This window comes from Calypte anna, chromosome 4A (assembly GCF_003957555.1).
Source record: "Calypte anna isolate BGI_N300 chromosome 4A, bCalAnn1_v1.p, whole genome shotgun sequence".
In the NCBI taxonomy this organism is placed as follows: domain Eukaryota; kingdom Metazoa; phylum Chordata; class Aves; order Apodiformes; family Trochilidae; genus Calypte; species Calypte anna.
Genome location: NC_044248.1, coordinates 34,982,262 through 35,009,624, shown reverse-complemented (window position 1 = coordinate 35,009,624; position 27,363 = coordinate 34,982,262). Strand labels below are relative to the sequence as shown.

At 43.7% G+C, this 27,363-nt stretch overlaps 2 protein-coding genes across 3 annotated transcripts in view; both read left to right on the top strand.

The window, feature by feature from the left end:
* MFHAS1 (malignant fibrous histiocytoma amplified sequence 1) overlaps nt 1-1,526 on the top strand; it is a 30,521-nt gene extending 28,995 nt beyond the window's left edge. Inside the window, exon 3 of the mRNA XM_030450320.1 lies at nt 1,094-1,526. Within this exon, the coding sequence (XP_030306180.1) occupies nt 1,094-1,097 (4 nt within the window). The 3' untranslated portion in view covers nt 1,098-1,526. The remainder of the gene's footprint in view (nt 1-1,093) is intronic.
* A 4,966-nt stretch (nt 1,527-6,492) lies between these two features.
* On the top strand, nt 6,493-17,362 carry ERI1 (exoribonuclease 1). 2 transcript variants are annotated; one of them, XM_030450226.1, is made up of 7 exons: nt 6,493-6,610; nt 7,449-7,624; nt 9,468-9,678; nt 10,973-11,056; nt 11,639-11,748; nt 14,008-14,122; nt 16,494-17,362. In XM_030450226.1, the coding sequence occupies exons 1-7, from the start codon at nt 6,539-6,541 to the stop codon at nt 16,734-16,736; spliced, it is 1,011 nt and encodes a 336-aa protein (XP_030306086.1). In that variant the 5' UTR covers nt 6,493-6,538; the 3' UTR covers nt 16,737-17,362. The 2 variants fall into 2 exon arrangements, with proteins under 2 accessions (XP_030306086.1, XP_030306087.1); XM_030450227.1 differs by having other exon boundaries at nt 6,508-6,610; nt 7,454-7,624; nt 16,494-16,736.
* Nucleotides 17,363-27,363: the final 10,001 nt, after the last annotated feature.

Here is a 27,363-nt window from a genome sequence, read left to right as displayed (position 1 = left end):
ATGGTTGATGGCTAAGAATGGAGGTACCCCCATCTCTTTGGACTTTAGAGTTACACTGTTCTTCTGGGGTAGAACTTTTTTCTTCTGTCCCTTCTGAGTCTCCCTTATTACAGCTTGGCTGTCATTGCTGTGAAGAGGTTCTGCTGGCTTGTTTTCAAAGCGTTCTCCACCAGATTCCAAGCCTGCTGGACTCCAGGCTGTGGTGGTACATGGAGCTGCCTTGTTCCAGGTGCAGGGCTCTGCACTTGTCTGTGTTGAATTTCACAGAACTGTTGTTGTCCCAGTTGTCCAACTCGGTGAGGTCCATGCAGACAGAAGCCCTGCCCTTCTGTGTATCAATAGCTTACACATCCTTCATTCCACAGAGTGGGGATGTGCTTAGAAAATAGAGCTGTGTTGTGGTGGGAACAAATATGGAACAGCACTCATGAAAACAGGCAGTGCTGTGGCTTTTTGATGCATAACCTTTCTTGTAGAACAAAATGAAGCCACGGCCTGCTTTCCTTGAAAGGGAATTTGTCCGGGAGCTTAGAGGAGCAAGTTGAGTCTCTTGATGGTGCATGGTGCATATGAATGCCTGATAATTTCACTTCAGGCTCTGAAACTGGATGCTGTTCTCTCTGTTCAGTACCCTGCCATCCCAAAATATGTTCACCCTGCTTGCACATAGCTTTGGTGATGGTTGACTGTTGAGCTATGTGTGAAGTTGAAATGCCCACCTGGGGCAAGAAAAAAAAATAGGTTCCCTGGTACAGAGCCGCAGGGCATGACTGTTTATTTTGTCCTTCTGTATGTGTACTTGGCACAAGATACTTCTAACCTGATGTTGCAATTTTGGTTGTACTGTGCTGTCAGGCTAAGCCTGTGCACTTGTCCAGTCCTGTCCTCCAGCCTGCCTTCCACAGCATCTGTGTCCCAGTTTCAGTCACTCTGCTGGCAAGAAACTTCTGTTCTCAAAAAGGCCTGTGTTACTTTCAAAGACCTCACCCTCCTTTTTAGAAGCCTAGGGGAAAATTGCATCTCAGGTTACTCATCACAAGCATTAAGAAGCCTGCTGTTCCTGCTACATTACTTTTTCTTTTATTTTTTCCAGATAAATCATCAGTGCTGGTGCCAAAGGTTTTCCACCAGGCAGAACATGGCTGATGCTCTGCAGTGCTCCCATCTCTCCAGTTGTGGAGTTGCATGCTAACAGGGATCGATGGGACTTTGGACTCTGAAAAGCTGTGGGGCAGGGGCAGCTCCCAGGGGGGGGCCTGGTGGCTGGAGTGGAGGCAGTCACCTGAAGGTCGAGGACAACAACAAGGCATGAAGCAAAATGATTGCTGCAGATGGCAGAGCCACTGGCCAGAGGGGAAGCATTGGGGAATAGGATTCTGTGGACCCATTGATCACGTGTTGAAAACCCATTTGGATCTCATGATGAATGTAAAAATGTTCTTGGTACCATTTAATTCAGACCTGCTTGGAGGAAAGTTTCTTGATGTGAGCTGTAGCGGGATCCCCTGGACTTGTTCCTGGACAAGTGAGTTTTGTGGCAGTTGGCCAAGGTTTTGTTGGGGATGGGGTTGATTTTGTGAAGCCTCTAAAACTGCTTGGCTGCAGAACAGTTGGCTGTGTCCCACACATTAGGCTTGAGTGGTGGCTGGCAGAGCTGGGAAATGTTTCCTGCATTGTGCATAAGCAGTGCCATGAAGCACTGTGAATTGTAATCACACGGGGGCTGAAGAAGGGCAGTTGGTGTGCCCCGACACCTGCCATGTCTTCCTTATCACTAGCCCTCAAGAGCTCATGTTTTTGCTACATCTGGATGCTCTTGGAGTTGTCATTGTGGTACTTTCCATGCATTGTGGCCACTGGAGCACCAGAGACCTAGATCTGTGTCCTCTTCCTAGCAAAGCTACACAGGCATCTTTGTGTGGAAATCTAGTGAAGCAGCATGTGGCTGTTCTACAAACTGTCCCTGATGCCCTCATGCTGTCCCTGGCAGCTGTACTTCATGGGCAGCCATTTTTCCCTGGGCCAGATGTGGAAAGGGGCAGGCAGAGCACTGACCCCACAGCTGGTTTCTCTCCTGACTAGGTGGTTTTCAGGACCTTGTGCCTTACAGCTGAGCCCTGATAACTGGAATGTGGAGGTCCTGCTCCATGCAGATATTCAATACAGTGTAAATCAAATAGGAGGCAAGCATTTACAGAGCCAGGATGCCTTCATTAGATGCTGGTGGAGGTCCTAGAGATGAGGGATTTAAAATTTTCTGTCATTGTACAGCTCTTAACCCTTGGGGCTGTGGTGGCAGACATGGGGCACAAGCCCTTTTCCACAGACCTGGGATGTGTGATACTGGTTGGCAGGCAGTCCCTGCCAGAACACAGGCTGGCTAAGCCTGCAACTAGTGCAAGACAGTGACACGAATCCTGCTGGGACCTGCAGCACAGTTCCTCTGTCTTCTGGTCCTTCAGATACCAGCTTGGTGGGCAGGGCTGCAAATTGCCCCTTTGGCAGGAACTTAACACTGGGAAATGCAGGGCAGAATACACTCCAGTAGGAGATTGCAGGGGCCAGGTGGAAGAAATCAAGCCATTGTGCCTCACTTCAGAGGGGAAAGCTGCCAAATAAAAGTTGGCAGCTCAGTCAGCTTTGTATCTCTTCAGGGTATCATTCCAGATGGAGAGAGAGCTTGGGCTCAGATTTCACATGTTGAGTTGCCACCTCCAGCAGTGTGCCTGTGAACCTTTCTTATGTCAGTGAGAAGCATTAATTGATTGTGCTTCTTCATTGCTGTAAATAAATTGGGGGCTAGAAATGGGTGGCTGGAGGGAGTTGAAGAGAGGTGAGATCTTTGGTGTTGGGAATAGTGCAAGGAAACTTCTTTGTTCAGACCCTTGCTGCCTGTGAGATAGGAAAGTCCCTGGTGTAGTTAGAACTTAGATTAGAGCATGCCCTGCTGTCACCTCCTGTGCTGGGCAGCCTTGCCTGCTCTTGGCTGCTACTCACCTCTCTCTTTCCATTCTCCATAGGAAGAAACTAGCAATTTGCTGCTGTGACATGTGGAGACCACGTTGTAAAGAACCCACAAAGTGGAATCCTTTTCCAGCCGGAGGCCTGTGACCCAGTGTGCCCATGTGGTCTGGGATGTATGAGGAGCAAGAGGACAGAGCAGATGTCCTACAGCCTGCTACTTGGGACCACACCCCTCCTGCCAGGGCATGGCAGCTTGGTGGGAGCACATACCTGGCTTTGCAGGCCCTCCATCTGCTGCAGGCACTGAAGCTGTAACACTGGGGGTGTGGCAGTATGGAGATCAGTTGAGTTGGGTCTTTTTGATATGAAAAATGGTGATCACTCATCCGCCCACTGTTGAGTAACTGGTGTTAACTGTGTTTTCATCTGTATTTTTTTAATATGCAAAAGCCATTTAATTTTCTATGCAGTTCAAAAATGTCTCCCCTTTGCTACTGCCAGGTGGGAGATCTGTGCAGGAGAACTGAGCCAAGTGGCTAATAGTTCTTTTGATTTTGCTGTCACTCTCTTCTAAGGATGCATCCTGGAATCCTCTGCACACAATGTCCCTTTACTGACCTCCTGCCTGCTAGACCCCACTTAACATCCCTGAGCCCCAGGGACGAGGGCCCCATATTTTTGAAGTATCTTGTCATTTTCCATGAGTCAAGTCACAATGAAAGAGGGCTTGAAAGCAGTGCCCAAAGAGCAGAGATGCCTGAGCATGTATTGTATTACTGTTCTTGTCCCTGCTTGGAGAGTTACTGAACTGTTAGAAATGACTAAGGCCTCTGTGGAGCCATCCTGCAGCCATTACTGAAGGTGTAGTAAAAAAGCAGAAAGGACTGGGGCATAAATTGTCTACCCAATGGAGCTGACAGTGAATTTAACCCCCTTGGAAAAAGAAGAAGTACCAGTAGGTACTGGATGCCTACTTTGTTCAAAAAGCACTTGTTGTGCTTATTGGTTTACAGACCCCTTGTTTGTTGACCAGTTGATTTCCTTCTGAATCTGGTACAGACAGATTTTGAAGCAGAACTGGCAAGATGCTTTGCACTGCAGCACCTGGAACATGTCCTTGAGTACCCTGTGTTATGCTCTGAAGCAAAACCTGGGATTCAAACCTGCATCCTTCCAAGTGAAACTCCCAGGATAGCACCTTTGCCTTCTGCTGGGTCTGTGTAACGAGAGAAATTGCATGTCCCTAAGCAGTGCACAGATCATAGAATCACAGATCTGTTGAAGTAGAGTCAGAGGAAGCCCAAGGGGTGATGCTGCACATCTAGCTCATCTTTAGACATACAGGGGTAGTTGGAGGTCTTTGGCAGCTGCAGAGGGTCACAGGTGATGGGACACCTCTGCTTTAACTGTGCTAAAGGCAGAACTGGCAGAGAAACAAGATTGTTTCCAGCTGCCAGGAGGCCAGAATGTGCCTGACTTGTCTCCTTTTGTGGTAGAGCTGTTCTTTCTGCATTCTGCCTCTGCTCTGAGCTTGGGGGATTCAGCTTTAAAGGTAAACAGACATAGAGACCAGATTGGGGTTTAACCTGCCTTGATGGTATTCCAAATCAGATGGAAGAGCCTGGAGGCAGTGGAAGCACAGGTCATCTCCCTTGTGACATCCCCACATGCTACAGTTCCACGGTGGCTGTGAACACGCAATGGTGCATTTGGGTGCTGCTTTCCCAGGAACTCAAAATGCACTTGGCCATGCTGCAGCACCTGAGCTTACATGGGGAGCTTGTTCCCTTCCCCTTTGTATCTCTGAAGTGGTTAAAACATGTCAGAGCAGTAGGTGTTCCTCACTGAGGAGACAGATACAGATGAGTTACAGGGAACTGCATATGGTATTTAGGAGCTCACTAAGTGAGGTGAAAACCCACTGGCTCACTCCAGATTCTGGAGCTCAGCTCCTCCTGCACCCTTTAAGTGGGATCTTGACCTAGCATCCTCAGAATGGCAGTGCAGGGAGGGGGAGATGCTGCACTGCAGTAAGCACAAGAAGAGGCAAGCAAGTGGGCCTCTGTGTAGCACTCATCACGCGCTTCATGGCTCAGTTCATGGACTGTACTTGCAGGAATTGATGTAACTGGGCAGGACTCTGCGCACACACACACACGCACACATGCATGCCCAGACGCACACACACCACACCCACACTTGCCCACATGTCCTCGCCAAAACAACTGAAAATAAAGGTGATCTCAATCTCAAGGAGAGGCCTGGCTCTTTGCTTTGTTTTTCCTCTTTCAGTGACTTATCTGTGAGCCATTGCCTGCTCTGGCAAGGGGGGGCAGCTTTTTCCCTGTGGTTCTTAGGGAGTTTTGTGGGCTTTCGAAGCCACCTCGATGGTTCTTGCCGGTACCATGTTGTTTGTTTCCTTGGAAAGATTGGCTCTCTGTGAGCCCTGCTCAAGTGCCATGTTCAAAAGTGAATGCAGCAAGAGAGCTATCCCTCTGCTTGCCAACATGAGTGTTAGCAGCAGCAGGACCAGGAGGGTGAATTAAAAGTAGAGAGAAAGTTCCTTCCTCCCATTCAACCCCAAGCAGCTGTATCTGACCTCACTTCCATCACCTCCCTGATTTGGAGAAGGAGACAAACCTATGTATTAACCAAAATTAACATGGCAATGCTGCACAGGCCTTGGGGACAGGATGGTGTTATCTTCAACAAGACATTGGTGTGTTGGAGTAAGACAGGAGGCAAGGCTTTGAGCAAGTGGCAAGGCAGGTGAAGTGATGCCAGGCTCTTCAGGGGCTGCCAGATGTGGAGATGGTGCTGTGTTTGCATCAGTTAGGTGGTAGCCACACGGGGACAGAAGTGAAATCTCCAAGGATGTGCCTTGACTGCATTCCAAGGCTGGGGAAAGCACCAGCGGGAAATCAGCCGGTTCATGATGGATGGAGGGGCATCTTCCCTTTGCCTTCACCTTCGGGCTGAGAAGACCCAGAATGTCTCACACCCGTCTGGTGCCATCCACCCCACATCCCACCTCTTGCTGACTGCAGATTAAGGGATAATATGGGTAAGAGCACGAGGCAGCTTCCCTGGAGAGGAAAGGGATAGGAGCCAGGAATTGCTCCCATAGCCAGGATCTGGTCATCCCCAGATCCGTGGTTAGGATGCTTCTTGCGAAGTCAGGAGAGGAACGTCTGTGCAGAGCGTTTTCCCCACAGCACGGCCAGAGCTTCAGAGCTTCCAGACAGCTGCTGTGCCCCCAAAGCCAGGAGGCTGCTCAGCAAAAGCTGAGGAGGGAGCATGAGGCTGGGGGCTGTCAAGACTCAGTCTTCGATCGCGCCGGCACGGGCAGCGCTGAGGCAGCCCTGCCACGCGTGGCACATACCCACGACAGTTTTTCACGCCGGACGGGTAAGGAGGAAGCTGGGGTGGTTGCCGAGCAGCTCTGGGTGTCTCGGGAAGCGCAGGCAGCCCAGCTGCCGGGAGGGCGGTGGCTTGAGGCGGCAGCGGGGCCGCCCCCCCCCGCTCCTCCCAGGGGCGGGCCCCGCGCTCTGCCCGCCCCACAACGGCCACGGCCATGGAGGAGCGGAAGGAGAGCTGCCCGCGGGCAGCCCGCCCTGAGGCGCCGGAGTCTGCCGCCTGCCCACCGGTGAGTGCACTGGGGCAGCGGGAGGTACCAGGCCGGGTGGGACACGCCGAGGATACACCCGCACCCCCGGACCGTCACTGCCCACCCCCACAAACACCCCCTTTACCCGCGCTCCCCGGCGCATGCGCAGAGGCCGCCCCGGTTGTGGCGGTGCCGTTACCGGTTCTGCTCAGGCCGCGCTTCGTCCCCGCCCTCAGCGCCTCCCGGGGCCAGGCCGGTCTGGCGGGGCTGCAGCGCGGCCTGCCTGGAAGGGCCGAGTGCCGGTTACCGAGGGGGCGCCTGCGGTGCCACGGGGACGTCCCTGTGTGCCCGAGCCGCGGGAGACCCCGGTGGGTCTCGGCGAGTTCGGCCCCGCCGTGTGCTCGCCCCACCAAGGCTGCAGATAAGCGCCTCGAGTTAAAGTGCCTTTAGCTTTTCCCCTAAAGTTAGAGTTTTGTCTGTTTTACACAGCGTGGGGCGCCCGTCTGTCTGTCTGTCTGTCTGTCTCTATAGATTGTTGTTAAACAAGGTACCAAGAGAAATCTCTTCTGCCCGTCAGGGTTTTGACAGCTCATCCCAGAAAACTCACCTTTTCTGGTGAAACTGGAAGGTGAATCCAGCTTTTGTCTCTTGGAGCTGCTCTCTGGCATGACTTCAGACAGGAGCATCAGTATCCCTTCCTTCTGTTGGTTGATTTTCATGAAAGTGAGGAAAACAGTGTTCAGAGCTGGCTTCAGTATTGATTTTCTCACCTGTCTGTAACCTAGTTCACTCCGTTTGATTACAGTGTGTAAAAGTTAATGTTCTAGCTTCTTCTTTTCACCTGCTTGAATGACCTGTGGGTTTCTCTTTCTCCTAGGGTAGGCATCATTGTAGGATCAGTGATCAAGAAACTAATGGAAAAAACACAGCTGCCAGTGTGAATGACTTCAGTGATCCAGTTTACAAAGAAATTTCTATGACCAATGGTTATATTAACAGAATGACCAGAGAGGAGCTCAGAAGTAAACTTGCAGAGTTCAAGCTTGAAACCAGGTTAGGCTGATGGTTCTTTTAATTACAATAGAGAGACAGGGATGATTATTTTAAAGCTTAAAAATACACCACAAAATGAAAGCCACCAAACTTGCTTGTTTTTATGTGCAGCCTTACAGCTCTTGTTATAGCATTAGTGCATGTGATAATGCTTAATGTGCTATCAGAAATGTCTGCTGTCTCAGCTGGTAAAGAAATGTAAGAATATGTAACTGCAGGTTTATGTAATATGTTTTTAAATATATATATGTGCAGAGAAGTTTAGCTTTCTAGAGAAGACTGTAGGGGAAAAAGAAAAAAAAAAAAAGAAACAGAGTCAGTTTAACCCATAAAAGAAAAAAAAATGGTGTGGATGGGAAGTGCAGCCTGCCACCTCAGCCTCATCTATCTGCAGGTGTTCTGGCTACATTTATTTTTTTTTTTAATCCCTTCTTTGGCTAAGTGAATTGACTCCTTGGGAGGAAAAAAAAAGTATTGTTACGTGATAAAACTTGTAATAAAAGCGTTTAGATTTTTACAGCTATTCAACAATTATTATGATTTTAAAATAAAAAGCAGATATCAAATAGTAAATTACGTGGTTTTGGTTTCCTCCTAAGTAACTGATTTTCTGTTTGTGTTTTTTATTCATTTGTAAATACAGAAAGTTTTAAATTTTTCTTTTAACTAAGTTAGATTTCTTTTGTTATTATATTCCGTTAAGTTGGTCAAAATTTGTCTTACTTGTAAACAAAGAGTGCATCACCTCTAATGTAGTGAATTGAGCAGATTGCCCCACACTGTGCTTTCCCTTGAGGTTGTTTTGATAGCAGGTCATCTCCTCTTTCAACTTCTTTTATAGGTTTGATGAAGAAAAGGGTAATTTTCCCCTCCATCAGCTCCCATACTGTTTCAGCTTTGAGTGAACTGGTCACTTAAAATTAAACATGATTATTAAACCACTGTGGAGAGTCTGTGTTTGTAGGAGAGACCAGTGTTCTCAAATGCAGGTTTAGGAGTCGGATTCCAGTTTTGCTTTGTGAATCAGTGGGCTGCTTTTCTGATGATACCACCTGCTACAAGTAGCTCCTGGGGCTTCCGTGATTTCATCTACTATTGTAATTTAAAAAATAAGTTCTTTGTTTATTCAGCTGGGGTTCGGTGTGTGGTAGTTCTGGAACCTGTACTTGCATATTACAATCTTTGTATTAAAAATACACATTATGTAACTTTAATAGTTTGCTGCTGTGAATTTATGTGTTAGCCACAAACCTCCTGAAAGTAGGGTCTTGACCAGGAAGTTTTTTCTGACAAGTGGAATTTTAAATACTTCGTTTTAACGGAGTTACTCAAACTCAGTTTTAAATTTGGATTGAGACAAATTGACGCTGTGAGCATTATAGATGAATTCTGCATTATCTGTGCCACTGATGCAGAAGTGTCTCAGGCATTGGTCAGTTCAGGCAGAGGGCACAGGGAAGTAGGGATGAAGCAGTGCTGTTTTCAGGGCAAGAGGTTGTCTAGGAGCAATCTATAAAGGTTTTACAAAGGCTTCTGCTGCTGAGTCTTGCTGAGTTGGAGGTGACTGCAGTGTCTCTGCACTGTGCTTCCCAGTCTGTCCCCAGATACTGATATTATCAAGATCTTCTCATTTTCAGGGTAGTATCACAGCCTCTGCATTATCTCAGGTAATGTAGTACTAACTGCATAATAAATTTGAATTTAGGCTTCGTAAGTGCTGGTGTTCAAAATAAAGTTAATAAATTATGAACTTTCAGATTTTAAATGTAGCTTCAGTTCTATGATGTTGAAAAAATTCATTGAATCAGAGTGTAATCCTTGTCACTTTCTTTGTCTCTTTAAGAGGAGTGAAAGATGTGCTGAAAAAGAGACTGAAGAACTACTATAAGAAACAGAAGCTGATGCAGAAAGAACCTCTTAATGGGGACAGCTACTATGACTACATCTGTGTTGTTGACTTTGAAGCAACATGTGAAGAAGGCAACCCACCTGAATTCGTACATGAAATAATTGAGTTTCCTATTGTCTTAGTAAACACACATACTCTGGAAATAGTAAGTGATGAAATTACTGAGTTGTTATGGTGTTCTTCTCTGTAAATTCTTGGCTTCAGAAAGTCTGGGTTAGTGTTTAGGTAGATGTTGAACTTAATTTAAAAAAGGTTTTGTTTTTTTTTTTCCTCATAAAGACCTATCCCCTGTCTTACAAACCTTTTACAAGCAAAACTTCCTTTCTATTCTTAAAGCATCTGGCATAGATCATACTCCTGTTGTTAACTCCCTCTACTGAGATGAGGGACTTTCAGTTTTCAGTCATCCCTTTCCTTTCTTTCCCTGCTTTAAGATGCACAAAGTTATTTCTAGGACTCCAGAGATTCATCATAAACAAGATTCTATGGTCCTGTGGGAGGCAATCTAGACGAGCCTAGTGCAGAGGCTCTAGAAAGTGGGGTTGAGTGAAGTCTGCTTCTTGGCAGGCCAGACTGTTTCCACAATGTACCCAACAAATTGTGTAAGCTGATGGGAAACATTTAATAGGCATGTGGAAGCATCGGGTGTTCTGTTGCAGTGCAAGTTTGCTTTGGAAAAACTGCTTGCTGTCTAACTGAAACTGAGTGACTCAGTGAAATGGAGGCAGTGTCTGCTCCTCTGACTAATGTTTCATTTATCAGGAACTTTTCAGAGGAGGATTTTCAGTCATCACTGATGCCACATCAGGGTGTAGCTGCATGTATGCTGCTGAAAGAGGATTGTGCAGATGACCAGTATTGGTTTACTACCTTTAAGAGTTGTAGGAGACAGCATATTTTTTTTGCCTCTGTCCAAAAGGAGCAGGGATTTGGTGCTTTCTCTTCTCCTTAAAACTTGGATGTACTCTTCACTCTCTCACTGCTGTTTCCCAGAGTGAGGTCATTGTCTTTATCTCTGATGGGCTGGCATCTAGAGGCAGATGACTCAGATGCAGCCTCTGTGATGTGTGGCCATCACAGGTGAGCTTTTAGAGGCACAGCCTAAAAAAACACTGGACTTTGTTCATGCCTCTCACTTTTTTCCTTATTCATGCTTCCCTTTTCCCAAATCCCTTTATTGCAGTCTTTCTCCCCTCTTACATCCACTTCCCTGCACTTTGGTGCCTGCTGCCTGAGAGGAAGGATGTGTTCCAGTTGGAAAGCCAGGCATCCACACCATGAGGAATCTCATGATAGCATGAGGAGGCTCATGTTGCCTCTTGGCATCCAGCAGGACAAAGTAGCTACTGTTGCCTTTCAAAGGTGGACAAGCTAAAGAAGTTGTCTTGTGTTGGGCTACATAGTGTGCTGGTGTTGAGTGTTTGATTCTCTTATGACAGGAGGATACATTTCAGCAATATGTGAAGCCAGAGATCAATCCCAAGCTTTCAAACTTCTGCATAAATCTGACAGGAATCACTCAGGTAATTTGCACTTTTGTTTATTTGGGAAAAAAATACAAAGAGATGTTGGATGTTTTCAAACTGGTAAGTCATGGTAGTTTTTCTGTAAGGCTTACTCTCTTAATCTTTTTTTGTTCCCTTCTCTCCCAGTCACTAAGTTGATTACTTAGGTGTAGGGAAAAACATTCACTTTGTAATCCATGTGTAGAAACTTAATCTTTAGCAAAGGAAAGCACGCTTCAAATTACATCAGTTCCTCTTCCAAGATTTTTATTCTTAAGGGTTTAGTCTAACAATGGCAGTGGCTTGTGATCGAGTGACTTGAGCAGGAGCCTGGGAAATGAGCTCAAAGGTTTTTTTCAAAGTTCAACACCTGATTAACCTTATTACCTTTATAGATACCATTGGATGTTGGCTCTTTAAGATGTGCTTCTATTTCAGTTTGATTGCTTATATTAATGTAATCTGTTTCTAAACATTTTTATGGAGCCAGCCTAGTGAGTGGTTAGAGAGTGCCTATATACCATTATCATTCTTACACTTCATGCTGTGGGTTTTTTCTGAAGGCAGTGTTTCTCACTTTTGTTTTTTCTGCCCTTTTAGGACATTGTTGATAAGGCTGATACATTTCCTCAAGTTCTGCAGAATGTAATAGAGTGGATGAGACAGCGAGAACTGGGAACAAAGTATAGCTATTCCATTTTGACAGATGGGTATGTCCTTATCTAGCTTTCAGCATGATCTAAAATGGCAAAACCATGTTTAATCTTTGTGACAGTATTGTTAAAAGTGGATCATGATGCTGCTATTTTACTACATTTTTACCTTACAGGAAAATCAGAAAAGCTGAGCTAAACCACTTGAAATGAAGCTTAAGTCCATTAGATGGCACTGTTTCATTCCTCACATGCTTTATGCAACTACATGATGTTGAATACACTTTTTAATCTTTTTGTTGTTGCTATTGTAACCCCCTGTTTTCATCTAGTTTTCATATAGCAAATAATACTTGCAAATAACCTGGTGCAATTTCAATTCTAAGTGACTCCTATGGTCTCCTGGATCCAAGATTTCAGAGTTGCATGGTGGTTGTGTTGTGCCCAGCATGTGTGAGTTATCCTGCATATTTCACCAGAAAGCACTAAGAGATTATGCAGTTTACTGAAGAAGGAGAAATGGCTTATACAGAAAGCTTTCTGCTTTGGCTCAGGGGAGTGTGGCACTGATGGGTCCCACCTCTAACAAGCTTTCTGTGTGAGTGATTGACCAGTCCTTGAACTTTCCACCTGGACTTGCTGTCTCCCAAAGCTTGAGTGGAAAATCAAGTCCCCTTATGACTGCAAAGTGAAGAGATCTTGAGATCTAGATCCATCCATGCTGCAATATTGTTCTTGTGATCTTAGCTTTGTTACATGATGACAGATGCTGTTTGAGCCTTATCTTACATAGCACTGGACAGGGAATTTTTTCTGTAGGTGGTGATTGCTTTTTAACCATGAAACATCACTGTTAACATGTCTGCTTCCTTCCTTCACTTCAAATCCCACTGGAATGAGGGATTTGAGTAGGACAAGGAGTTTTCAACATAAGCCACCTTGAGATGAATGATGCATTTTCATGTTGCTATGCCTGTTGTCTGCCTGGAGCAGGTCTTCTGCTGTTCTACATTAAAAAGGTAGCCCTGTGCTGCACTGTTACAGTGACTGTGTTGAACCAAAGAGAGAGAAACCTTGAAACAAAACTGGAGTTCATGAAAAAAGAGCGTGGGAGATCTTACTGTGACTTCCTAATACTTCTGTCAAGTAAAACACAGATAAATATTTTAGTCTGTAGTATGAGTGGTTTGAAAAATAATGCATCATAGGAGATAAATGGATACAGAACAAAAGCTTTTTTAACTAACCCAACTTAGCTACTGGGAAAATATTTTTTCTCCATGAGACTGTCTTTCTCAAAATTGCCAAAGAATTAGACAACTGTAGCTCACAGCTCTTTTCTGATGAAGAACCTGTATCACTAAAATGTGCTTGTGCCCAGTGTGAACAGTGAAGCCATTTAAAGGCTGTCACACAAAATTTGAGGTGTAGAGTTTCAGTTCATGTACACCTTAAAAAAAAGGAGTTATGCCTTATGTCATGTTCAGCTTTAAGAGACTGTGGTAAATACTGCTGTTTGACTAATTTTTTACCTATTACTACATCTCTGCCTTTGGAAGAACAGTGAATTAAAAACAAAATGCTGAAGCAAGACTGGTTATATTACTGGGCCCAGTGTGTGTCTGGAATTCCTCTCCTCAGAAATCTCACTGGGATTCATCAAGGAAAATAGGTGCAGTGAAATCTCTGTCATATAAGTGAGACAGTGTAGACACCTCTAAGAAAGGGGAAAAAAGCTGTATTTTAGCTTGAAGCTTACAAACTTGTTGGGATGGTTCTCTTCAGGAAGGCAGCCTAGAAGTGCATATGGTTATAGTTTCATTTTCTTTCCATAAAGGTCTGGTTTCTCCTTAAACTAAGTGCACTCTTATTTTGATAATTGGCATTAAGTAGAGAGTTGCATGGAAATGTAGGTAATCAGGAGAATGTAAGGTGTTGTTTGCTTCCCTAAGGGAGTAAGCAAAGTAAGTAAGTAGTAAAGTAAAAAGTGGTAAGCACCTTGTTTATTAGCAGTTTCTGGAGTAGATGTGAGAGGTGGACAAGCTGGTGTGCTATTTTTTGTCTTAATGATCCTGGACCTGAAACCATCCTAGTGAAAATCATGCCCATGTTGCTTTTTGTTTTCCCCATAACAAACAAATTTGTATTTAAAAAAAAGATTTACCATTACTATAGCAAAAGGGCTTTTTCTAAACTGTTTGCCTTCTACTGATCACCAAAGAAAAGACAACTTTCTGTGCTACAGCCATGCAATATATAGAATGCAGGGCATCTGAATTATGTACCATTAATGTTTTTCTCTTTTGACTTTTTAAGATCTTGGGATATGAGTAAATTTTTGAACATCCAGTGCCGCACAAGCCGTATCAAATACCCTTCTTTTGCCAAAAAGTGGATCAATATTCGCAAATCCTATGGGAACTTCTATAAGGTTTGTGCAAATTGCTTGTACAATTGTTTCTCGTATGGGAAAATCTGGTTTAAAAGTCTAGAATGTCCTGTTGTGCTTGTCATCTTTACTTGGGTAGGATAAAATTATAGTACTTAAACCATAAGTTGCCTGGAGCCTGATTTTCAGATGTGCTTCATGCAGAGATCTCGCTGGGCTAATTGAAGGTCACATAATTTACTGCATTTTGATTTTAATCTTGTTTTTAGCAGTCATGAGATGCTCCCTGGAAGATTGTCTAAACATGTCATACTGGTGCTCTTTGATAAAGTGTGTCTTGAAGTAGTTTAGCTGAAAAGACTACTGATTTTTCAATTATTTTTTCGTGTTTTAGTGTAATTCACTCTACAACTGATTTGCATCACTACCCATGGTTATCTCCACTTTTGACAGGGTAATAGGGACAGAGAAAGATAGAACATATCTACAAGGACACATTGTCAAGAGAAGCAGTTCAGTGCTGGACTTTATTGCTGCTTTTTTTCACTGTCAGATTATCATAAAATGGGTATTGGAGATTCTAGCAAATTCCTAGTCAGTCTGCACTAAATCATTTTTTTAAACATGATTTTAGCCCAGCTGACAATATTGAGTTAACATCCAATAAGAGAAGACTTTCTTACTTTATGCTGGTGAAATATTACAGGGTTACTCCATTTCTCCCTCTATTATTGTGCCCCTCTGTGCATGACCATTTCTGTTGGAAGCACACTAGAACACAGAACAGTTCTGTTAGTCCTTTCAGCTTTAACCTAGACATACCTTCCTTTTCCTCTCTGATGAGCAGTGCTTTTTTATCAAAGGCAATGAAGATTGTGACTTGGAAGGAAACCAGTTCTTTTTACTTTTTGTGATAATTTTTTGTTTAATCAGTGCAAGCAGGTGTAGCTGTTACAGTTATTGACTGCTTCTATTTACCTATTCCGTGCCACTATTGAATGTGTTGTTAAGTAATGGCAGTAGATAATGACAAGGAATGTGTTGTAACATCCCTGTGGAATAACCCACAGCCTGCAGTATGTCTCCCCTGCCCAGTTCATGGGTTTTATTGTTGGAGTTGCAAACTGCTGGGTATTGGCAACTGTCTTGTCACCATTCCACCTCGCTGTTAAATCCAACTGGATGATGCAAGGTCTTGGAACTTGCTATGTGCCATGTTCCCTGACCCCAACCACTGCCACCAAGAGAGCAAACAGAAGTTTTCCTTGAAAGTTACCCTTTTGTTTTTCTTTGACCTTTTGAAAAAAAAAATACGTAATCAAGGGGCTTCTGCTGGTGTGTGAGTTTCCATGGGTAAGTCAGTTCAGTGCCCTTCAGTCTGTCCATGCTGTTGGTTCTGTGTCCAGTTCTGGGCCCCTCAGTTTAGGAAGAATATCGAGGTCCAGGAGCAAGTCCAAAAGAGGGCAACCAGGCTGGTGAAGGGACTCAAGCACAGATCCCATGAGGTGAGGCTGAGGGAGCTTAGGGTGTTCAGCCTGGAGAAGAGGAGGCTCAGGGGAGACCTCATCACTCTCTACAACTCCTTGAAAGGAGGTTGGAGCCAGGGGGGGATTGGGCTCTTTTCCCAGGCAACTCTCAGCAAGACAAGAGGGCCCGGTCTTAAGTTGTGCCAGGGGAGGTTTAGGTTGGATATTAGAAAGAATTTCTTTACGGAGAGGGTGATCAGACGTTGGAATGGGCTGCCCAGGGAAGTAGTGGATTCTCCATCCCTGGAGATATTTAAAAAGAGACTGGATGTGGCACTCAGTGCCATGGGCTGGGAACTGCAGTGGTAGTGGATCAAGGGTTGGACTTGATGATCTCTGAGGTCCCTTCCAACCCAGCCAATTCTATGATTCTATGATTCATCCATATGAACTCGTACTGATCTAGGTGTTGCTGGTCTGTTCCTGTGGTGTTTGGAGGCACTGAGAAGCTTGATGTTAGTGAGGCTCAGGAGCCTGGTGCTTCTTTATTTGCTTAGCATTTAAAAAGAGAACAAAAATTTCATTTTCCCCTGCAATGCCTTTTTGGGTTGTAATTCCTTTTTTATAGTCTTGTTGAACCTAGCTAGGACATAGTTTCCACCATGGCCACTACTGGCACATCTTGAGCTGGTGGTGGTGGTGGTGGGAGGCTCTTGACATTATGCTGAGTCTAGACAAGCTCCTGTTGACTGTGTCTCCTCTGTAAAAATGAGAGTGTCTGTCTCACCAAGGTGCTTTGATGTTAAATTGTTAGTGATCTGACAAAAGGCAACATGAAAGTAATATGTGACTTGAGTAGACTTACAATCTGCATACACTTCAGCTGCACTGTGTTAGATTAAAAAGACTTGGTACAGAACCTAATTCTTGTTCACTTTCTCCATCAGGTTCCTAGGAACCAGACCAAGCTGGCAATCATGCTTGAAAACCTGGGCATGAATTACGATGGGAGACCTCACAGTGGACTTGATGACTCTAAAAACATTGCAAGGATAGCTATAAGGATGCTACAGGATGGCTGTAAACTGCGGGTGAATGAGAAAATGTATGCTGGACAGCTTATGACAGTCTCCTCCTCAGCCCCCTTAGAGGGAGCCCCTGCTCCACAGATGCCCCACAGCAGAAATTAGCAGTTCAAGGGTTCTGCCTTAGGAACTGCTCTCAAATAGCCACTGAAGACTGTTTAGAGCCAATGAAACCTGCCAACCTGTGTGCAGAGTCTGAAAGCACCTTAACCAATCGTCTCTTGAAATAAAGGGGAGTGTGGAAGCTCTTTGCTCTTTGGAGCCTCTGTTACACCATTTTTTTTAATACTGATTTTTTTGTTGTTTGCAACTTTTCTAGCTGTAAGATTGATATGCAAAATCCAGGCAAGGTATTAAGCTTTTAAGAATATGTAATTTAAAAACCTCCAAAAACTGATTTGGCTTGCACTGTGCTGTTCCACCCCAGCCTGTGGGCTGTGTTTATTCACTATGCCACATGGTAATGATATCTAGCATCTGATTATTCATTGCACATAAATAAGGCAATGATGGAAGTACTGAAATAGTGGTTGGGCTGGCCTTTCCTGATAAGGCACTCTACTAAGGGTTCCTGATGGTAATTTTTTTTTTTTTTTTTGCATATTCATCAATTATAAAGGAATAGAGAAGTACTAGGTTGTTTAGGTTTGGTTTTTTTTTCATTAATGAATATGTTTGTCAACTTCCCTATCAAGTGCTATATATTGAATAAAAATTCCATTGACACAGTATTATAGTAATTTCTTTAATTTGTATTTATAAAGAGATGGCTTTTCAGACTTTCACTTTGTGGATTGTTATCTCGTACTCCTGCTACACTCATAGGAACACATTAAAAGACACACTCTGATATTTTTGGTACCTTCCCAAACCTCTGCCACCATGAAGTTACACCTTTATCTCAAAATCTAACATTGGAAGATTAATATAATTTTATTAATAAAAGCGGCATCTAATTATTAGCAACTTCTGCTTTCTTCCTAGGCCCCAGGTAAGATGATGTTCAAAAGAGACCAGAGGCTTAATTTGCTTTGTCTCCATAGGCTGTATGAAGTGCAACATGAATGTTACCAGCTTTGCATGTTTTCTTTTGAGTCTCAGATGTGGACAGCCAGAACTGCTTTAGAATTATGTTAATTTTATTCTGGAAGTTCTAATTGTAGAGGTTTGTTGAACTTTACAGTTTCTTTCTGTAGCAATACCTGATGTATTTTCAGAAGGGTAAAATCCAAATGTCCAATATATGTCGTGTCAAAATACTATTTATTTGCCATCCCATATCTTGTACAAATTGCTAAATGTATATTTGCCTTTCACTATAGCAACCATAGTATTTGCTTTTCTGAAGAACCATGGTAATTTACTTTTTTTGTTTCTGAGTTGCTGTGGTGCAGGTTTCTTTTATAGAATTGAGTTTAGCTCAGCACATGTCCCCTTGGGGTGCTGGCAGTATCATAGACTTTGTTGCTAGTCTTCTATTTACATGTCTGTAACTGGGCTCATAGTCCAATGAAAAACTATTCGTTACAGATTATACTGCAGGTTTCTTAAGTGAAGAACTGTTGTAATTTTACATCGTTTATTTTAAACACAGCATTGCTTATTTTTGCTAAATAACTTCAGAAAGGTATTTTGAGATAAGGGTTAAATATTAATGTTTTGCTGTTGTTTACTGCTTGAGTATTTTTAATCAGTAAGTTGCAGAAATCAGTAGAATCATTCCAGATACCATTTTATCTAATTTGAATTAATGTCAGATTTTAAACTGGAACTATTTTCACAGAATGCTTGATTCATTGATTTTGAGATGAAGTGAATTTGAGCAATATTCATTGGTTTACTTGAAATGCAAGCAAACTTAATAAGGTAAGTTTGTATTTATTAACAAGTCAGATGCTGAATTCACTATAAAGAATAAGCAGTGTTGTCTTTGGTCTCAGCATGGCCCAATGAACGGTCTGCTCTGGTGGACAACATTGCCATGGGTAGGTGGCTTAAATCTCATGAATGTGACAAGTTCACAAGACTCAGTACAGGGATTAATTTTCCTGGATATTTTGATATTAGGGAAAGGAGACATTTGAGAAAAAAAAATGCATTGTATGGTGATTTTCTTAGTGATGCTTGTGTTTAGCTAAACAATGTTTGGCATTTTTTAAATTGCTCCTGTTTGTGCAGAGAAGCTTTCTGAGTGCATTTCTGCTGTAGTATTTTTATTTATTAGGGGAGTCATCCCATGCTCTAAAAATTAAGTGACAACTATGTAAGAAAAAAAATCCCTTTTATGCCAGCAAAAAACTCAACAAAAACATGCAGGTGTTTTCCTGCCTGTACAGTAAGAGGCCTCGTTGTGTTGTTTTGAGTCTTTTTATTTCAGATTTCAGACGCTGTACTTGAGCAATTCTACCCCCACTGCAGGCAGCCTTTGTAAAACTTTGAACAAAGGAATTGCAGACAAATTTCAACACGAGCACTTTCAAGTAGATTTCTTAATATGTATTTATATGAATGTGAGAGAGATTCATAGAATCCTGAGGTTCTGTTAGAGAGGAAAGGTTTCTCAGGCAGGTTACAGAGGAATAACCTCTGTCTGGATGAGGAAATGTTGCTTGCTGCATGGGGGAGAGGTCACAACAGTTTGTACCCTTCTGTCAGCCTACAGGGGCAAGGCTCAACCTGCCAGTTGTCCATGGAAACTGCTCCTGTCTGTGCTTTTCTTACAATAATTTAATAATTTAGTTTAATAAGGTAGCTGTGGTTTTCATATTTTGTTGGAAATTAACACTGCAGTGAGGAGGGGGCTGTTCCCAGCAGTGAAAATATTAAAAAACATCAGTACACCTTGAATTGAGGTTCTCATGTCCTTGGAGATCTCTTGGCACTTCACTGCAGGCCTTCACTGCTCTTCAGTGACCTTGTGGAAGTGGTGTTTTTCTAAGGGTGTTGTTTGCTAAGGGACAACGAATTTCTCTCACCCTGCAGTTCCCAAGGTTGTTTTAGAAGTCCTCCCTTTCCCTTTTTCTTCTAATAGCAAACTTTTGCCTCCCTTGGAAAGAAGCTTGTGCTAACTAAGACCTTTGTGTGTTCTTTCTAATCTGGGGAAAAAAGAAACAGACAGCAGACCCTTTTAAAAGAAAGTGAAATCTTACCTGTGGTGGATAGGTGTCAAGAGCCTCAGTTACTGACTAGAGGCTCTTGAAATGGGTTAAATGCACAGAACATCATCCTGTTGCTAGCAAGACCTTTCTAGCCCTCTCTCAAGGACTTTGTATTTAACAGCCCCAGGGGTAACAGTGACAGCTTTCCAGGAGCATTTCTCTAATGGTGATGCATGAAGTAGCTGGGTGGTGGTCACTTCATGCTTCTGCTCTGCCTTGTATTGAGTGGTGGCTTAGCTGAACAGCCCTAGCAGCCTAACAGTTCATTTTAAAGACCTCTCTGCCTCATTCAGTAGAGAATGAGGTGCTGATCTGTGAGTATGGAAGCAGACAAAGCTTTGTAGACTGGGAAGTCCCTTCTTTTTTTTGAGTTCCTTCTAGTTTAGCCTTTGTGTAGTCACAGCCTCCCAACAGTGCCTGGTTGGGAGAAAAGCCTGAAGTAACTTCAGGGGTGTGCTCCTTTAATTTAAGGAATGCTTTGCACTTAGTGGCCTCACATGGAGGAAAGTCTTTTCCTAATGAATGATGAGAGCTTTGGACACCTCTGTGGCAGACGTGGTGTCTGTGTGTATTCTCTTTAGGGATGGAGCTGTAAGGCTCAGGCAGCTGCCTCTCCTCTGTGTCCACTCAGTTTAGGGGTGTCCCATGGGTAGCACCATGTCCTGTTCTAGTTATCTGAACTCAATGTGGTCATGACTGCACTTGTTACTTGTGATGCTGTTTGCAGATATATGGGGGGTCTGGGGTTTTCTTCCTACTTTGTTGGCAAAATTATTGGTAATTGTGGTTTCTTGCTGTTTGCAGTTAATGGTAGTAATGATGTTGCATCGGTAAAGTACGTGGAGGTGATTCTGGCCTCCTTTGTTTATGCTCCCTGTTTCAGCAACAGGGATTTTTTTTAAAGAGCATAGGTAACCAAATGGACCTCTGTGACCCAGAGGTGTCTCAATAAGCAGGAATTGCTTCATGGTGCTTGTGCTCAGGTTTGGGGTGATGTGCAGGTCCTGGGCAGGCCATGAAGTGTCACACACCTTCCCAGAAAGCTTCCTGCTCAGCAAAACACCATGCTTGGGCAGTGCTTATTTTTACTTACAACTGCAAAAAGTGTGATTTGGAGGTCTCCTTGCTGTGTTCCTTTATTTCATAATAATTTGTAGCTTGAAATGATAAGTAGTTACATACTTATGCTCTGAGCAGCATGAAAGTGCTTTGGATGTCATTTAGGGGCAGGTGTAGCAGCCAGCATTATGAGACTTGGAAGTGCCTCCCTTTCTCACTTGAAAGCCATCAAATGTTTGTGATTAATTTCCATTTATGCAGATATGGAATAGGATTATAGAGGCTTAAAGAGAAGGGAGAAGTCACGTGTTATTAGCTGATCTAGGCAGGGTAGGCCAGGTGTGTGCTTGTACCCATCTCTATAGTCTGTGTTTAATACAGTTGATGAACTTTGAGAACAGGCTTTTTGGTATGTCTAGCACCATGTATAGAGGGGGTGGCTTCTGATGGTTTCTGCACTAAGCTTGAATTTATTTAAGTGCAATCCTGGAGACAGTGTGGTCATACTGTGAAGGACATCAATAAGAGGGGGAAGGTGGAGCCAGACACCCCCAAGCTCCTGTTAGTGATAGCTCTGTTCCATATGGGAGGCTGGACAAGAGGCCTTCCCACCTCATTCCCACACTGTTTTGGTTCTGTGAAACCAGACAAGGGGAAAAATAAACTAGATTATACACTGTAGTAGTCTGCTGCTGGGATCACTTAGTTAACTGGGAATTTTCCACCCATTTTTGGCCACAGAAAGGTCCTTCAGGCCAGCGTTACTCTTCTCTCTACTGAGAACTTCGTTTCTCATTACTGATAGAGAGCTGTTCTTTCCTACCAACACAGTGTCCTGCTGTGTATTAGATAGGAAAGTTAAGCCATGTCCTACTGAAATAACCACAGAGCAGGTCACCACACTTGGCAGTCTTCTGTACACAGGCAGCTCTGTAGATAAAGGGCTTTTGTTTGAGCAGAGAAGCCTAGGTGGGGCATGGCTGAAAAAGAAATCAGGCATCCTTATCTGGTGTCAGAGGGATTGCTGTGGTGCCTGTGAAACCTGCCCCTTGGCATTGTGTAGATCTTTGGGAACAGTTTCCCTCAGCTGTGCTGGTGCTTTGTTTCTACCTGTTAATCTGCAGAGCCACACGGACATGTTTCTCTTTCAGACCCTTCTCAAACACTTCAAAATTGTTAGTTTTGGGGCTGGCTTCTCTGAAATGTCATGGCTCACTCCTTGTTCTTGCTTGTTTTGCTTACATGAAATAGTCCTTCCTGTCCCTGTTTGTACTGATGTTCTAAGGAGCCATGTCTGGAAGCAGCTGTACTCTGTGCTGCAATCTTGTCTGTGCTGCCAGCCTAACTGTTAGGAACAGGTCTTACAGAAACCTTATCAGATTGGGGACTGCTGCCTTGTTAGTAGCAGCATGTATAGTGTGGTGGTGTGGTTCCTGAACACTGCAGCCATTTAGCTGATACTAACAGCAGGGAGTAAATAGAGGCAGTACAAGTTAATAGGGAAGCTCTTGGCTTCCTTCACAAGTCATGACAAAAACCTTGTGGCGAATTCCCATGGCTTAATGAGGTTTTCATTCATGCATGCTGTCACATGCACGTCTCCTCTGGGATGGCTGACACCATCAGAGATTAAATAGCATGGCAGGGACCGGAGTTATTTTGATATGGAATGCCAGTTAAGTTTGTGTGATGGGTATTTGTTTCTACACTGTAGCTCCCACATTAGTAAGTGAAGCATCACGTGGAGGAAGCAGAGTGATGCTTTACTAGATTCAGCATGTAAGCCTGCTTAGAAGCTTTTGATTTTTCTGACAGACTGTCATTAGCCTGTCCCTTCAATCACGGGAAACTTCATTTCTTGTGTTTGCCTTGAAAGAAGAAAATACTGTTTTTAAACTTAAAACATTTTAAGAGTTTGTATTTGAGAGATTTGGGATATGAAGAGATCTACATATGGTTTCAGGAGGACTGGGGAATTGGAAGTGCTTTCGAAGAAACTCAGTGGTGTTGAGAAAGTGTTTTTGTGCCAAATACATGAGCATGTGACAAACAGAAGTTTTAAAGCAAAATGTGAGAGTTGTGTGGCAGTTCACATTGTGCTGCTGTGTAACACCTTGGAGTGTGGCACCACAAAACTCTTGAAGAACCTTGTTCAGCTTTGTTCTCTGTTGCTGTGGATCAGTCCCAGCAGGCACAGAGCAAGGTGTTACCAGGCTGAGATGGTGGCAGCTGTATAGAGGAAGTCACTTGTGGTACAAACACTACATCTCAGGAAGTTTTCTTCCATATTTTAGTCTGGGAGATGATGATGTTCTTTAAGTGTTGGATCAAGGCTTCCAAAATGAATGATTCTGAGTCAATGGCCTTTCACCATAAAAACAGAATCACTGTGACAGCCCCTGATTTAGCTCCCTTTCAGGCAGAAAACAGAAATGCCTTTTTCCTGTCATCCAGCCAAGAGTTGGTGGATACTGAGTGCCACAGACATGGGCATTTTTTTAATTGTTTAATGTCACGATTTGGCAGAGAGTAAATGAACCCCTCTGTGCTTGACTGATTAGGTCTGTGCATGGAATGTTTCCACAGAGGTTGCAGTAGATGTGTCAGAATGGATGAAATTTCTGTCTTGAACCAAGATAGCTGTGCCCAAGGCTGTTGAACCGAGCCAAGAGACTACAGACCTAGCGCACGTCCCTCCTGGTAGCTGTGGTAGTGAGCAAAATACTCTGTGGTGAAAACATCAGCTTTGTGTCTGAGAGGTGAAAAGCATAAAGCTTGGCTGTGTGCCACTGGTTATGGAGTAACTTTGTTTGGCTGTGTTCATACTGTATGTGAAAAGGCTTCACAGCTTAACCTCTGAGCTGGTGGCTGCAGACACCTGGCCGTTGCTGTGGGGAGGTTTCCATCAATTCCTCCTCTTCTTTTTTGCCATCTGCATAATATTTTAAAAATTGCCCAGAATTTCTTCAAGCACTTCCTGCAGCCCAGCCAGTTCCTCATGCTCTAGAACTCTTTGCACATATAATCATCTCTCTTTCAGAATATAAATGTCTTGAGAGTGCCTGTGTCCCCCACCCCCTTCAGTTCTTAAATTCTGGAGTACATGCAGAATGGACTGAACTGTCTTCATGTGCTCTAGATCACCTCTTTTTCTCCATCCATACCAGCTACCTGGGTAGCTGAACGTAGCCACTTCTATGTTCACTTGTGGGATTTTTAGCAGGACAAAATGTCTGTAACACACCTTGAAGTACAAATGGCTGCTTCCTGTTCTCCTTTTGCTTTTCTGCTCAAGCTTTCCACCTTGTCTTGCACCAGCTCTTCTGTGCATGTCTGGCTTGAGACTTCTCTTTTATTTTTCCCTTTCTCCCTTTTGTTTTCTTTTTCTCATGCTGTGGTCCTGACCATAATATCTTACCATAATTAAGCAGACCCTCAATGTCTAGAATATAACCTCCCAAATTATGTGCAGTTGGGCTGAGCCCTGTGCTTGCTCTAAGGAGAGAGACAAGCATTGAAAGTTTTATACACTGATTGGGGCATACAGTGAACTTCTTGTTCTAAAGAAGATGAAATCCAAGCACAGAATTAAATTGCTGTTCAAGTTCATGCAGTGGGTAAGGATAGTGCTAGAACTGGAAATCGGCTGCCTTGTCTCCTCAGCTGTTGTTTCCCCCAGACCCTCTATTTTTATTTTTCAGTAGACATCTTCATGTAGGTTGTCACTAGAAAAGAGGCTATGAAACTGCTGTGATGGTTTTGGCTGAGTTCTTCTTGGAGACAGGCCCTTGCTGAGGGAATTCCACTCAAGCTCCAGGTGTCCAAAGCTGGGGGCTCTCTATCTTATCTCTGGACGCACAGGATGTATCTTCCACAAATCTTTTCTTGAACAATGTGGCATTTCAGTCTGCCTGCCCTGGCCCCAGTGCTGAGACTTCTAAGAGTTCTGAGTGCATGCAGTCAATTGGACTGACAGTCTAAAACCCTGTAGATTGTGTTTGTTGTGACTGCAAAGGAACCTCAGCAATTGCTCCTCAGCTCCTTCATGCTACTGGGAGTTACTGGGATTTTTAATTGATGTGTTGATATGAATGGAGAAGGAATGGGAGTGTCTGGAACCACCAGAAGGAAGGCATTAGAGGCACACAAGAATGATAGATGCTGATGGCACATGTGTTAGCAGGTCATCCAAATTACAGCACACCTACATCTTCTTAGAATACCTGGATGGAATGAACAGGGGGCCTATGCCAAGACAAGATAAACCTGACATGTTAAGGCATAAAAAGATGCTGGTTAGATGATAAAAGAATGGGATTGGAGCAATTAGGAGTTGAGATAAGAACACAAAAGACAGCAAATGTATCCTAATGATTCACACAGACAAGATGATCCTAATCACAGATAGGACCAGAGGTACAGAGAGCACATATAAAATGAGAGTCTGAGAGTCCAGGAGGTTGGGGACAGATATCTGGCGTCTTTTTTCTTCTGTCTCATTGCATGTAATCCTGGAAAGAGCATTGACCCATGTTTGCTGGAATTCTGGGCTGACCACATGGAAATACACTGTAGAATTTGTTATTAGATGTATGTGAATGTGCATGAGTGCAGTTAGTTTGGGGATTTTTTTTAAACAGAATCACTTTCTATAGTTTCATCTCAAGCTTTGCTGCAGTTGTTGCTGAAGTGTGGCCACAAGAAGAGATTAATGCATTGGCAGTGCTGGAATGCAAAGCATTTTTTCTTGACCTGAAGTCTTTGAGAGAAAGTTGCCTTTTTGAGTCACCTTCTCCAGCAATCTTTTCTATTTTACTTGCAGCTTGATTTTGCTGCTTTAAAAGCAACCTCTCACACTGTCTTCTGCTGCTTGGTTTCCTTCAACAGCCTGTTTTGAAAGCATGCTGGGAACCAATTCCTGCCAATGATTTTGGCAGCACTGGAATGACTCACCAGAATCTTCTTCTGATCTATGTTGTTGGATTTGTTTTGGCTTCATGTGAGTGTGAAAAGTGTTCTTGGAAGCACATATGAATACAAATCCTAGGGTTATAAGGTGTCTGTGGACCACCTGGCACACTGCTAAGGTACTGGACTGTGGGGATCTCACACAATGTAGAGGGCAACCTGGCTGTGCTTGGAGCCATCTTTCCAGGATTTACCTATACAAGGGCAAACTCAAAGGGGACTGCAGTGTCCCACTATAAAACAGGTTTGGTGATCCACTCAGAAGGCTACAACCCCAAATTACAGGCCTTGAAATGGAAAAAGAGTCTGTGAATCTTTCCAGACATAGCCTACAGAACATCTCAAGGAAGCATAATGAAGTGTGTATTTTTGGCAGAGTTTAACAGGCAAATAGAGATCAATTAGGAGGTTGTTTTCTCAAAGAGACAGATGCCTGATGATTAGAAGTGGTTCCCACTTGCTGGGTTTGCTATAGATTTCTAGTTTTCACTCTAGTCCCGTTTCTGTTTTCACTTTATGTCTTCCTGTCTCAGAAGAGCTTGGCACAAACAGCATGTAATTCACTCTGTCTTAAGCTCCTTAAGAATTAAACCCGTAGGGCCTGCTAGGGGAAATGTTTAGGTACCTAAACATAGCTGTCTGGTGCCCTCTGGTATCTCAGCTGTCTGCCCAAAGCTTGCAGACACCCTCTGAGACCTGCAGGAGTCCTGCTGTCTTCTGAAGCAGCAGCTGGAGGCCAGACTGGAGATCTGAGATATCTCCAGTAGCACTATTGCTCATACCTGTGTGTGGGCACTGGAATAGTGACCCTGGAGCAAGCCCAAGGCCCAGGCAGCTTCCCAGAAAGAGACAAGTACCTCCCGAGGATGGATTGTCCTGTTGGGCTTTGCTGCCTCTTAACATGACTTAGCTGGAAGATAGAAGCTGTTTTGCTGCTGGGCAGCATACAAGCTTCTACAGACCCTTTGCTAGGGGATTTCCAGCAGCCAGGAGAGGGAATGCTATTGTGAGGCTAAGGCATCATCTCCCATACACCAAAGGCTTTGGAAAATTAAGATTTGATTCTCTTTGGGTCACTCACTAATCTTCCCAAAAACCACAGGAGGAAGACCGCTGGATCTGGATTTGATTGTTTTCCTTCTGCACTTCAGTGGTAATGAGTAGTGAGAGCTGCTATAGGGTTGATAAAGTTGGGATCACCTTCTGCCATACTGGCTGTTTGCACAGGAGGGGAGGAGGAGCTGATCTTTGTGGAAATCAGTTACTTGCCAAGGTCCTCAATCAGGGTGCTTAGCCTTTGGCCTCTAGGAATTCTTGAACTGGTTCACAGTTGGAACAAGTGTCTGAAGCACGTGCTGAAGTCAGGAGAGAGTGACTTTTAAATTTTTTTTTTTTTTTTTTTTTTTTTTTTTTTTTTTTTTTTTTTTTTTTTGTGGTGGTTTTGGGCAACTATTTAAGTTAGGATGAAGGGATTTCAGCTTTTCAGTTTCTTAGAGGAAAAGGCTGCGTTTGGGTTGCCTTGTCTTAGTGCATTCATGGTTAGGTGT

What these genes read in the sequence shown, in the direction of transcription:
- ERI1 (XM_030450226.1), top strand. Translation starts at nt 6,539, where the DNA reads ATGGAGGAGCGGAAGGAGAGCTGCCCGCGGGCAGCCCGCCCTGAGGCG. An exon ending in ATCTGACAGGAATCACTCAG is followed by an intron (nt 11,057 to 11,638) that starts GTAATTTGCACT and finishes CTGCCCTTTTAG; the next exon opens with GACATTGTTGATAAGGCTGA. An exon ending in TATTCCATTTTGACAGATGG is followed by an intron (nt 11,749 to 14,007) that starts GTATGTCCTTAT and finishes TGACTTTTTAAG; the next exon opens with ATCTTGGGATATGAGTAAAT.